This window comes from Narcine bancroftii, chromosome 5 (assembly GCF_036971445.1).
Source record: "Narcine bancroftii isolate sNarBan1 chromosome 5, sNarBan1.hap1, whole genome shotgun sequence".
Lineage (NCBI taxonomy): Eukaryota > Metazoa > Chordata > Chondrichthyes > Torpediniformes > Narcinidae > Narcine > Narcine bancroftii.
The window spans coordinates 222,996,436-223,009,280 of NC_091473.1; the positions used below are offsets into that span (position 1 = coordinate 222,996,436).

The 12,845-nt window shown below is 46.9% G+C and overlaps 1 protein-coding gene across 9 annotated transcripts in view; it reads left to right on the forward strand.

The window, feature by feature from the left end:
• LOC138764948 (uncharacterized) overlaps positions 1 to 12,326 on the forward strand; it is a 30,481-nt gene extending 18,155 nt beyond the window's left edge. For 6 of the 9 annotated variants that reach the window (XR_011358377.1, XM_069941435.1, XM_069941438.1 and 3 more), the window contains 2 exons: positions 5,037 to 5,204; positions 11,256 to 12,326. Coding sequence is in view for 7 of the 9 variants with exons in the window: in XM_069941435.1 (XP_069797536.1) it covers positions 5,037 to 5,204; positions 11,256 to 11,473 (386 nt within the window). In the remaining 2 variants the exon portion in view is untranslated. Of the gene's footprint in view, positions 1 to 155; positions 321 to 5,036; positions 5,205 to 11,030; positions 11,133 to 11,255 lie in introns of all 9 variants that reach the window. The other 3 variants (XR_011358376.1, XM_069941439.1, XM_069941440.1) reach the window with 3 other exon arrangements.
• Positions 12,327 to 12,845: the final 519 nt, after the last annotated feature.

Below are 12,845 nucleotides of genomic sequence, written 5' to 3' on the forward strand. Positions count from 1 at the left end.
TTTAGAATTACCATTTCAGAAAAAAGAGAGGTATTTCCCCCCTTGGTCCCATTGCTCATAGAGAAAAGCGTCAAATTAATGTGTTTCGCCAATTCCATTCTGATGCTCATGTCTAATTTCCTTTGTCTCCTGCCTCACCTGCTGGTGAATGAGAGGCCTATGATCAAACATCAAAAAAATAATTTTCTGGAGGAGAAACACAAAAGTGGGAGATGATGGAATCTTCAGCAGACAATGAATCTCTGGGAGAACTTAGCAAGACAGACAGCATCCATGGATGGAAATGAAAAAAACACACAAATGCTGGAGAAACTCAGCAGGTCAAAAAGTGCCTTTAAATAGCAAAAGTGAAAATACATCACCATCCTCCGCCCCCCTCCTCCTCCGCCCCCCTCCTCCTCCGCCCCCCCATCCTCCTCCGCCCCCCCATCCTCCTCCGCCCCCCCATCCTCCTCCGCCCCCCCATCCTCCTCCGCCCCCCCATCCTCCTCCGCCCCCCCATCCTCCTCCGCCCCCCCATCCTCCTCCGCCCCCCCATCCTCCTCCGCCCCCCCATCCTCCTCCGCCCCCCCATCCTCCTCCGCCCCCCCATCCTCCTCCGCCCCCCCATCCTCCTCCGCCCCCCCATCCTCCTCCGCCCCCCCATCCTCCTCCGCCCCCCCATCCTCCTCCGCCCCCCCATCCTCCTCCGCCCCCCCATCCTCCTCCGCCCCCCCATCCTCCTCCGCCCCCCCATCCTCCTCCGCCCCCCCATCCTCCTCCGCCCCCCCATCCTCCTCCGCCCCCCCATCCTCCTCCGCCCCCCCATCCTCCTCCGCCCCCCCATCCTCCTCCGCCCCCCCATCCTCCTCCGCCCCCCCATCCTCCTCCGCCCCCCCATCCTCCTCCGCCCCCCCATCCTCCTCCGACCCCCATCCTCCTCCGCCCCCCCATCCTCCTCCGCCCCCCCATCCTCCTCCGCCCCCCCATCCTCCTCCGCCCCCCCATCCTCCTCCGCCCCCCCATCCTCCTCCGCCCCCCCATCCTCCTCCGCCCCCCCATCCTCCTCCGCCCCCCCATCCTCCTCCGCCCCCCCATCCTCCTCCGCCCCCCCATCCTCCTCCGCCCCCCCATCCTCCTCCGCCCCCCCATCCTCCTCCGCCCCCCCATCCTCCTCCGCCCCCCCATCCTCCTCCGCCCCCCCATCCTCCTCCGCCCCCCCATCCTCCTCCGCCCCCCCATCCTCCTCCGCCCCCCCATCCTCCTCCGCCCCCCCATCCTCCTCCGCCCCCCCATCCTCCTCCGCCCCCCCATCCTCCTCCGCCCCCCCATCCTCCTCCGCCCCCCCATCCTCCTCCGCCCCCCCATCCTCCTCCGCCCCCCCATCCTCCTCCGCCCCCCCATCCTCCTCCGCCCCCCCATCCTCCTCCGCCCCCCCATCCTCCTCCGCCCCCCCATCCTCCTCCGCCCCCCCCATCCTCCTCCGCCCCCCCCATCCTCCTCCGCCCCCCCATCCTCCTCCGCCCCCCCATCCTCCTCCGCCCCCCCATCCTCCTCCGCCCCCCCATCCTCCTCCGCCCCCCCATCCTCCTCCGCCCCCCCATCCTCCTCCGCCCCCCCATCCTCCTCCGCCCCCCCTCCTCCTCTGCCCCCCCCCCATCTCTGACTCTCTCTTTCCCTCTTGCTTCTCTGTCTCTTATTTTCTCAGTTACAGTACTGTAGAACGCTGACCTGTGAGTTGGTTGTAATGTAAAGCTAAATTTCTCAGCAATATCTCTTTTCAACTTTATTAAATTGAAAGTTGTTTTTTTTTCTGTGATTGAATTACGATAATGACTGTATCTGGAAAATTTAACTAAAAAAAAAACAAACACTTCCTGTCATATGCCAGCAACATGATCACACCAGGAACATGAGGAAAGATATTATTCACATATACTTCCCAAGCAGTGTAAATTGTGGAGCTCTGCAGGAAATGCATTACTTTGGGGGGCATCTGGATTTTAGCATGGTGAAACAGCAACTCATACAGTCATCAGTCACCCCTGGGTTCGCAGTGGCTGATTCCTGCAGCATTTACAAAATTACTAAAATACTAAACAATATTCAAGATTCCTTTTTTTAAAAAATTTAGACATCTAGCATGGTAACATGCCCTTCTGATCCATAAGCCTGTGCCGCCCAAATACCCCAATGATCCAACAACCCCTGAACATTTATTATCACAAAATATGTAATATTATATAAAATTTCCTTTTTTCCTGCCATGAGGGAAGCAAAGAGTCACCATAAGCATTTCTTGGAACCCATTACAGTAAAGAGACAATTGGGTGTCTGTGTATTTGCTTCTCCCCTACATTGTGAATACTCACCCAACAAGATCTCAATTACCAACATGGGCTCTGGCATTCTCTTCCTCCGCCCCCACCCAACCTCAATCAGCATACCTATTGACTCTCAATTTTCCCTTCAGCCAGTCTTCCAGCCATTCAACAATTTTGCTGAAGGAATGCACACACACTCTCGGTGGGGGGCACACTTGTGGGCAGTATCATTGATCCCTCACCACATCATACCACCCCTCCAACACCAGCATTGTTTTGGTGTCACTAAATCTTGCACCCACCCTATTTTCTCCTGGCCAGCATAGTGGTTAGCAAAACACCATTACAGTACCAACAACCCAGGCATGAATCTGGCACTGACTGCAAGGAGGTTGTATGTTCTCCCTGTGACCTGCATGGGTTTTCTCCCACCCTGCAAAACATGTGGAGTTGATCGATTAAATGGATGGCACAGGTTTCAATGGCTGTAATTGGCTTCCACCGTGTTACGAATAAATTTTAAAAAATAGGAATGGTGCTAATACAATTCTTTGATCCACTTGGCATCCCACCCCTACACCAGTGATGTTGTGTCCTCCCAGGGTCATAAGCAAGTCCTCACTGAGCCACTTGTGACCAGGACTCTTGTCCTCAGTTGCAAATTAACATTGATTTGGCTGAACAACAAATAAAATAATTGATGCCCCTTCATGTCAACATTGGTGCTAGGGATTTCTTAGCCTTTTGGTCTAGTTTTGGTGTTAGCTCTGCCCCCAGAAAGGGATCACTTAACAGCAGAACAGTAGCTTTATTTTCATTAGAGCATGTCAAACAAATCAAGTGTCATGATGGTGGAAACTTGTTCGCTCCACCTCACCTCGTACAGACTGCCTGGTTCAAATTCAGCCTGCCACAGAAGGTATCCCAAGAGTCCTGTGTGGTCCAAAGATTCACCATGATAATGTTGTTAAAGTCATTGGAAACAGTTAATTATCTTTTTAATGTGTTAGCCTTCTTGCCTGTTAACTGGGAAGCTAAACTATTATGTAGTGTGGATGTTTCTTTGTCCTGGTCCTCTGGAGATTGAATGTCAGAGTCTTTCCTGTCTGTCAATCTCATGGAACGCAGAAAGTGGCCCTTCAGTCCAACTTGTCCATGCTGACCAAGGTGCTTTCCTGAGCTAAACTCTTCTTCATGCTGCTTCTTTTATTTTATTTCCCTAGGAACCTTTCTTATCCATGAACGTGTGTATCCCCTTCTCCCACTTTCTCTGACAGCTTGCTCTGTGTGGGAAAAACCCCCTCCTCAGGTTGCCTTTAAACCTTTCCCCTTGCACCTTCAATCCATGCCCTCCAGCTTTAGATTCTCCTCCCCAGCCACTCAACTTGTATGAGCCCCTCATGATTTTATAAATATCTGTAAGTTTACTCTTCGGTTTCTCTCACTCCTGGTCCCAGGCTATCCATTTCCTCCTTATAACTCCAGCCCTCAGGCCAGGTAGCATTCTTGTGAATCTTTTCAACACCTTAATGTCAAACTTCCTTCCTGAAGTAAGGTAGCCAGAAATGTACCCAATACTCCAGGTGAGGTGCAATCAATCTCTTAAACAACTGTAACATGGTGTCCCAATTCTTGTGTTCAATGCCATCTGATGAAGATGAGTGTCCTGTATTCCTTCCTTACTACCTTGAATACGTGCCATGACATCCTGCACCCTTCGCTATGCTGTCTTACAATTCCTCAAGCTGACCACCATTTGCAAGACGGGCTGTGAAGAGGGTGTGATAGGGCTGATTCAGTAGAACCCCATCTACTATGTGTGAATAGAGTACACAAAGACTGCAAATACTGGTATCTTGATCTGAAAAAGGAATCACTGGAGGGACTCAGTGGGTCAGGGAGCATCCATGGGTCGAAATGGTCAGTCAGTGTTTCAGGTTGGGATCCTTTATCGAGATTCTGCATGAACACTTTGCCAAAGCAAAGCCTGATTTGATACATGTTGTGGAGTACCTTGGTAATGGAAAGAATTGATTAATTTGCACAAAGTGAAAAAAATAACAAAGAGTGTTACACAGTACACAAAAGTGCTGGAGAAATTCAGCAGGTCATGCATTCATAGAACAACAGCTTATATTCTGTATGGGCACTTTCCAACCGATGGTATCAGTATCGACCTCCAAGTTCTGTTAACCTCATCCCTCAGTGTCCCTCTTTCCCTCCTGTGTCTCCCTTCCTCCAGCTTCCCACCCCTTTCCCTTCCTTATCCTCTCGAAGTGATATCCTTCTTAGCCCTCTGCCTTCTCCCCTATCACTTCTCAGCTACTTTCTCTTCCACCCATATCCACCTCTTACCCATAAGCCTGTGCTCCTCCCCCCCCTTCTCTCCCCAATCCTGGCCACCTTCTTGCTCAACCATCTGCCTGAATTTTGGCCCTCCTCACAAAGGGCTCAGCCCAATACATCAACTGCCTTTTAATTTCTATGGATGGTGTGTGACATGGAACATAGAACATTATATCACAGTGCAGGCCTTTCACCCCATGATGTTGTGTGGACCTATGTAAATCTACCCCATGACAATCTAATCCTCTCCCATAATGCACTACTTTTCTGACATCTATGTGCCTATCCAAGACCTGCTAACTTTCTCTAGCACTTTGTGTACTGCACTAGATTCCAGCTTCTACAGATTTTCTTGTTTACCAACAAAGAGTGTCATTGTTTTTCCAGGCTTGGTTTCACCTCTAAAAAAGGAAGAAGTAATTCTGACCATCTGCTTGAGCACCATTCTTGGTGTGATAATTCTAACTGTTGTGATGTATAATGTCAACAAATGCAAGCGTCGAAGGGCACAGTATTCACACCATCCTCTCTATTCCAACTCGCAAGAGGACCCAGGTGTGTACATTAACTGCTCAATCTAATTGATGTAAATTGGAGGTTTTGCTTATGTTAGCAAACAATCCAAACTAAGAATTTAATCCAGAAAATGCTGGAAGCACTCTGCAGGTTGAGTAGCATCTGTGGAAAGAGGAACAGTTTACATTTCAGGTCCAGAACCCTTTCTCAGAACTCACCTTACTCGAGTGTGTCAGGCATTTTCTGTTTTAATGTCTGATTTTTCAGCATTTGATTTTTTTTTGTTGTCAGTCTTTGGTTTAGGCTTTGTGCAAAATCTGTCATTATTTGTTACAACTCTGGCCTTTAACCAAAACCAAAGTTTCTGTAAATTAATTGACACATGTTCTTTGCACCTTTTCTTTTAGGACTATACACAGAAGTACTGGAGGAACTTAGCAGGTCACAGCATACATGGAAAGCAATAGGCCATTGACCTGCGTGATCTGCTGAGCTTGTCCAGCACTTCTGTGTATTGTTCAAGTTTTCTAGCATCTTCAGACTCCTAGTTTACATCCATCTTCATTCTACACTCGGTGACCGATCTTCCTGGATTCTTTATCAGGAGCTTGTAGCGGCTCACCGGAACCTTAATCGAACTGGCTTGGGAGGTTTTGAGTGATGTCATGATGTAACAATGTGATGATGCCATTTGGAATGTGCGGGGTTTTAAAAAGCTGCGTGTGATTGAGTAAACTACTTTTACTAAACTTCAACTACATCTGATTATTTTCTCATTCTTCATTTTGCACTGCAACGGAGCTACTACATTGGTGACGACGTTGGGCCCAAACAGATTTTGGACCCAACATTGTCAACGCAGTGGGTTTGCTCAAACTATCTGTCTTTTGGACCACTCAACCTCAAGTTTGGTTTGGGCAGGCTGAGGAGCAGTTCCACATTCGCAAGATAGAAGTGGATGCCACTAAGTACTATCATGTGGTAAGCACCCTTGACCGGGACATGGCCAGTCGAGCAGTGGATTTCCTTTGGGATCCACCAGCTCTCGGCAAGTAGGAGGCTCTAAAAGCCCTCTTTCTCTGGATTTGCGGTCTCTCGACACGAACGAGCTGCACAGCTCCTCCATATCAATGGCCTGGGGACCATGCCCCTTCGGAATTGATGAACAACATGTTGGCACTGGCAGACGACTGTAGACTTTGGTTGCCCTTAAGCAGTTGTTTTTAGAGCATATGCCAGAAGACATCCGCCTTGTGTTGGTTGACGAGGACTTTGATAACCCTTGACAGTGGCTACCCATGCAGACATTCTGTGGTGCGCAAAAGGCCCACAGATATAAGTGTTGCGTCACACCCAGAGGCCCAGGCTCCCCGAGTACTGGCGACGAGGGCACATGTTCCCCTGGACAAGCATGACTCTGTGACAATTACTCTGGCGACTGGCCACCGTAACAGCCAACTCTACGTCTGGGACAAACTCTCCAAGTGCAAATTTCTAGTCGACGTGGGTGCTGAGGTTAGTGTTCTTCCTCCTTTGGGCTTTGACACCCATATCAGGAGCATGGGTCTGGCGCTCACTGCAGTAAATAACAGTTCAAATCGTACACAGATTTATACCTCTGAAATTTGGCAACAGTAGTTTCACATGGAAGTTTATTCTTGCTCCTGTGTCCCAGCCATTGCTGAGTGCCGAATGCCTCAGAGCCCACTCATTGATGGTGGATTTAAAAGGCCGCCAGTTGATGAACACCACAATGTTCCAGACTTTTCACCTTGGAAAAGCCAAACTACCTGCCCTGCTCCTAGATGCCATGGAGTACTCGAACAATGAATTTGCCAAACTTCTTGTGGAATTTCTGGACATTGCCACTCCCCAGTTCTCCACGGCCGCACCCAAACATGGTGTCGCACATCACATCCTCATCCAAGGACCTTTTCTACGTGCCCGAGCCTGCCGCCTGACAAGTTGCAGCTTGCAAAACTAGAATTCCACAAAATGGAGGAATTTGGACTTATACGCAGGTCTGATAGCCCATGGGCTTTCCCGCTACATATGGTGCCCAAAGCCACGGGAGGCTGGAGACATTGTGGGGATTACAGACGTCTCAATGATGCTACCACTGCAGACCACTACCTGTGCCCCATATATGGGACTTTACAGCTAATCTTCATGGGGCCAGGATATTTTTAAAAAATTGATTTGGTGCATGGGTACCACCAAATACCTGCAAACCCAGAGGATGTGCCCAAAACTGCCATCATAACACCATTCGGCATCTTCGAACTGATGGACACAATGGGGTGTGGCATTATCTTTTCATATACTTGGACAACATACCCATTGCCAGCCAGTCACACAAAGAGCACCTGCAGCATCTGCGTTTACTCTGCCGCCGCCTACAGGAGTTCAGGCTAACTGTGAATGCTGCCAAATCCAAATTCAGGCAGTTCTCTATCGCGTTCTTGGGACTTCAGATCTGGCAAGGTGGAAGCCATCCTCAAATTCTCCAGAAATTTGTGGGGAAGGTCAATTTCTATTTTTGCTTTCTACCCTCTGCAGGTGATATTATGAAACCCCTCTTCAGCCTCATGTCCAATGATGCCAAAGAACTCGAGTGAGCAAAGGAGATGATGGTAGCATTCCAGCAGACCAAAGACATCTTAGTGAAGGCAACATTGCTGGTCCATCCACAAATGGATGCACCAACCGCCTGATGCACCAGTAGGTGGGGTCTTGGAACAGTACACCAATGGACAATGGAAGCCTCTAGCGTTTTTTAGTAGGCACCTTTGCCCTCCATAAAGAAAATACAGCACATTTGATAGGCAACTGCTGGCGCTGTACCTAGCAGTCAGACACTTCTAATTTTTGGAAGGCAGGGACTTCGGGGTTTTTACTGACCACAAACTGCTAACATTTGCCTTCGCAAAGGCATAAGATCCCTGGTCAGCCCGCCAGCAACACCACCTATCTTAAGTATCCAAGTTTTCAACCAGGATTAAACATATCTCTAGTAAGAGTAATGTGGTGGCTGATGGCCTGTCCCGCTCCTCTGTTCAAGCAGTATGTGCCCTCTCTCTGGGTGTAGACAATATGGCACTTGCCAAAGCACAGCACCAGGGTGATGAACACATGGCTTATCGAACTGCTATCACAAGCCTGCAACTTGAGGATGTAGCCTTTGGTCAGCCTCACCTTATCGTCCCTGCTGCATGGAGATGCTGCATTTTCGATGCTATTCATGGTCTATCCCACCCTGTCATTCGAGCAATGGTCTGCCTGATAGCCGACAAGTTTGTATGGCATGGACTCAAAAAGCAGGACATGTACTGGTCACAGACATGCACGAACTGCCAATCTGCAAAAGTGCTAAAGCACTTGAAGGCACCGCTTCAGCCTTTCCAGCCACCGCAGCGCAGATTCAACCACATGCATGTCGACATTGTCAGCCTGCTTCTGGTGTCGCGAGGGTCTAGGTCAGTGGTTCGCAACCTTTTTCTTTCCACTCATGTACCACTTTAAGTATTTCCTATGCCATAGATGCTCTGTGATTAGTAAGGGATTGCTTAAAGTAGTATATGGGTGGAAAGAAAAATGTTGAAAACCACTGTTTTAATCGTACCTAATTGACTCGTTATGTGCACGGTTTCATAATGCCAAAGGAAATGGGGCAATAACAATTTTTCTCAAGCAAAATATTTCAGTAACAATTGGGTCTGGTGCAGTGATTCTCAACCTTCTCACATCCCACCTTAAGCAATCCCTTACTAATCACAGAGCACCGAAGGAGTCTGGAAAAACAACCACCTGAAGAAACACACAAAGATCAGCGTGTACAGAGCCGTTGTCATACCCATGCTCCTGTTCGGCTCCGAATCATGGGTCCTCTACCGACATCACCTATGGCTCCTAGAACGCTTCCATCAGCGCTGTCTCCATTCCATCCTCAACATTCATTGGAATGACTTCATCACCAACATTGAAGTACTCGAGCTGGCAGAGTCCGCAAGCATCGAATCCATGCTGCTGAAGACCCAACTGCGCTGGGTGGGTCAGGTCTCCAGAATGGAGGACCATCGCCTTCCCAAGGTCGTGTTCTATGGCGAGTTCTCCACTGGCCACCGAGAGAGGTGCACCAAAGAAGAGGTACAAGGACTGCTTAAAGAAATCTCTTGGTGCCTGCCACATTGACCACTGCCAGTGGGCTGATATCGCCTCCAACCGTGCATCTTGGCGCCTCACAGTTCAGCGGGCAGCAACCTCCTTTGAAGAAGACCGCAGAGCCCACCTCACTGACAAAAGACAAAGGAGGAAAAACCCAACACCCAACCCCAACCAACCAATTTTCCCTTGCAACTGCTGCAACCGTGTCTGCCTGTCCCGCATCGGACTTGTCAGTCACCAACGAGCCTGCAGCAGACGTGGACATACCCCTCCATAAATCTTTGTCCGCGAAGCCAAGCCAAAGAAGAAGAAAAAGAATGTGAGTGGAAAGAAAAAGGTTGAGAACCACTGACTTACTGTTTCCAACCTTTTTAAATCCTCATTCTTAAACTTTACATTTAATTGGATTAATGACTGTAACTGTCTTTTACATGGCTACAAGGAGTAAAGCTACCTGAAAAAAAGAGACCCTCCTGCGTCTTTGGAGTCTATCATCGATTTGCTTGAACAACATAGAAAAGAATGCTGAAGAATTACAACAATTCAGAAATGAATTTAGAATTGAATTTTACCTTTTGGGTGCACTAATCTACATCCCTTGCGTTTCAGGAAATGACGTACCCTTGCAGTAATTTATAATAGCATATACCATGCTAACATTTCAAAATATAATAAAACCTCCAATTATCTGGCAAGTCCAGGATATTATTGTTGGGGTGGCAGATTTTCTGGACAATTGGATGCTTCCAGGTATTACATAGAATTATAATATTCTGGTGAACCAGATAAATTCAAAGGGAGTTTGGGAATCTGAACCGTAATGAGTGGGAAAGGAGCATGGAGCCATGACTGGAGGGGAGTGGTTTCTAGACACTGAACCATTGGTTTTTTAAGATTTGTTGGCAATGATGAGGGTTTAACTATTATTTATCGTCAGAGTTAATAAATATTTCATGGAATTTTATAGCTACAGACTCAAGTAATAATCTTTATGTCAATACCTGTTGAATAAAATAGAAGAGATATTGCATACTGGAAAATTGCAAATCTGTTTTGAAGTTGTTCTGTAAAACTGTATTGATTCTTCCAAAAATCCTCTCAGTCAAGGTGATCCTTCACAGTGAGATTTATTCTGTTGCAATTCTTCAAAGCCATAATTATCAGTGGGATCTGTGGGCTCATTCACTGGTGAACTGCTAGCATCCCAACCATTTTGGAGATGAGAAGCACAGTAGTTTTGAATTGACCTAGGGAACCAAGCGCAATTACTAACAACCTTGAGGTAGCTGATTGGATGTAGGCTGATATTGAGAGCCTAGGAATGGAAGAAGTAAAGAAGAAATAGGGATAGGAGGATGGGGAAAATGGATTTGAAAATGGGGAGTGTAGAGTTCCAGATTCCTGCTCATTTTTGATCTTTAAAATGAGTGGTTTTCCAGGACTTATTTGCAATGTAAAACTGGAACTTGTCAATGACTGGTCAGTGCAGGCTCAAAAAAAAAAAATCCTTCGTACAAGTAAGGATCCAGATTACACATTTGGGGTGGTCAATGCCTGAAGAAGCAACCTGTTGTCTAGGTATAGGTTACCCAGTCCTCAAACCTCCAGGATTTAAAACTTAATCTCCAGGCATGGCTGCAATCTGATCTGGAGAAAATCTGCAGTTTTAAAAATGAAATAGTTTTCATTTTCTTTTAATAGTTTCAATTTGTAAACGTGAAGAAGAAACTCATGAGCAAAATCTTTGGGCTGTGCGGTTGGAGACCATGTGATGAATTTGTGGTACCAGAGTGAAAGTGGCAGGTAGCCAATCGGTGGACACTCTCTTGTCATCATTAATGTTGCTTTTAGAAAGTTAAAGTTGATAGGTACTTCATGCATGTAACACAGCTTCTGATGTATCAATGCCTATTTTCTCTTATATAGGTTTTCCAAATGACACCTTGGTGATTTCAGGAGGTCTTTATGATGAAACCCGTGTTTATAATCCAAACATGACCATCCTTGAAGAAGATGATGAGCTTCATGTTGACTATCCTGCATTTACCTCGAAGTATAGCCAATTTAAACTGGAATTTTTACCAGAAGAGAGGGAGACAACAGGTCAAGCTTCTTCGTTTACCACATTCCAACCGGAAACATAATCTCATGACGATTTTGTGTGCTAACTCTACTGTTTATCCAATTTTTCACCAATTTCAATAACAATAAAACAAATGAACAAAAGGCAGCCTTTTATAGGTTATGCCTGTGGTGTCATAATAGAATTTCCAAACTATTTATCGAGCTGTGTGCATCTGAGTTCCAGAATGTCTAAAGATGTGTCCGGTGACACAGAGAACAAATGTGAAATTCCTTTTTAAAGAGTATATGTGAAGAAAATGAACATGACTGCACGACACAGACTCAGTTGGCAAAATGGATATTCTCCAGATTTTTTTTAAAAATGGCTATAGTTGAGAAAGTTATTTTTAAATTCATCCTCTGTGCTGTTAATTTTGTTAAATAAATCTTCCAATGGAAATCATTTTCCTTGTTTGCTGGTGTTTTTTTTTGGTCCTCTCACTAGCAAATGTATACATGATATTATAAAAGTACTCACTGAGGAATATCTCATTCCTTGTTTTATAAACCTGTATTGTAAATAATACAAAGTCTTAAATTCAGAAATATAACTTTTCTGGATATGTTGATTTGCCTTAGAACAAATCTAGTCAATGATGTTCTTTCAGCTGTGATCTTGTGTGCTTGTCTTGGTGTTTTCTAATTACCATTCAGAATGAGAGGTTGTCACTTTGTGATAGTACAGATTCTATCACCAATGTGTATGTACAGATTGTAGTGTAGGATGACTGTGATTGGCTGAGAGCGTAGCCACACCTTCTGGCAGGTCTTAAAGGGTTGCTCCTAGCCAGACCAGGTCATTCTGGACTGGTCGACCTACATGTGATATGCTTCAGTCTTCCAGTTAATAAAAGCCTTGGTTTGGATCAACAAGCCTTTGATTCTTTTGACACGCTCTACAATTTTATTAACTAGAAAGTTTTAAAGGGATGGAGCATATACTACACCTGAAACGCCTTGACATCGACCCACAGTCGGCTACAGTCTTGAATGACTTTAAGCACTGGGTGAGGTGCTTCAAAACATACTTACAACTCTCTGACCCTGCCGTGAGAGAGGACAGCCATCGACTACTAATATTGATAACTATGGTGTCCTCGAGAGTCTACCAGAGCATCCAGGACGCGACCACTTATGCCGCAGCCATGAAGGTGCTGAAAGGGCTCTATGAGCGACCGGTGAACAGGGTCTACGCCTGGTACAAACTAGCGACAAGGAGGCAACAGCCCGGTGAGTCCTGTAGAACTTATATTCAGCATTAAGGGCAATGGGCAGGGTCTTTGCCTGCACATACAGAACTGCTGTGGAGACCACAGACTCTCTCATTCGCAATGCCTATGTGGCCAGGGTCTGATCGAATGAGGTGAGGCAGTGCCTGCTAGAGCACGGGGG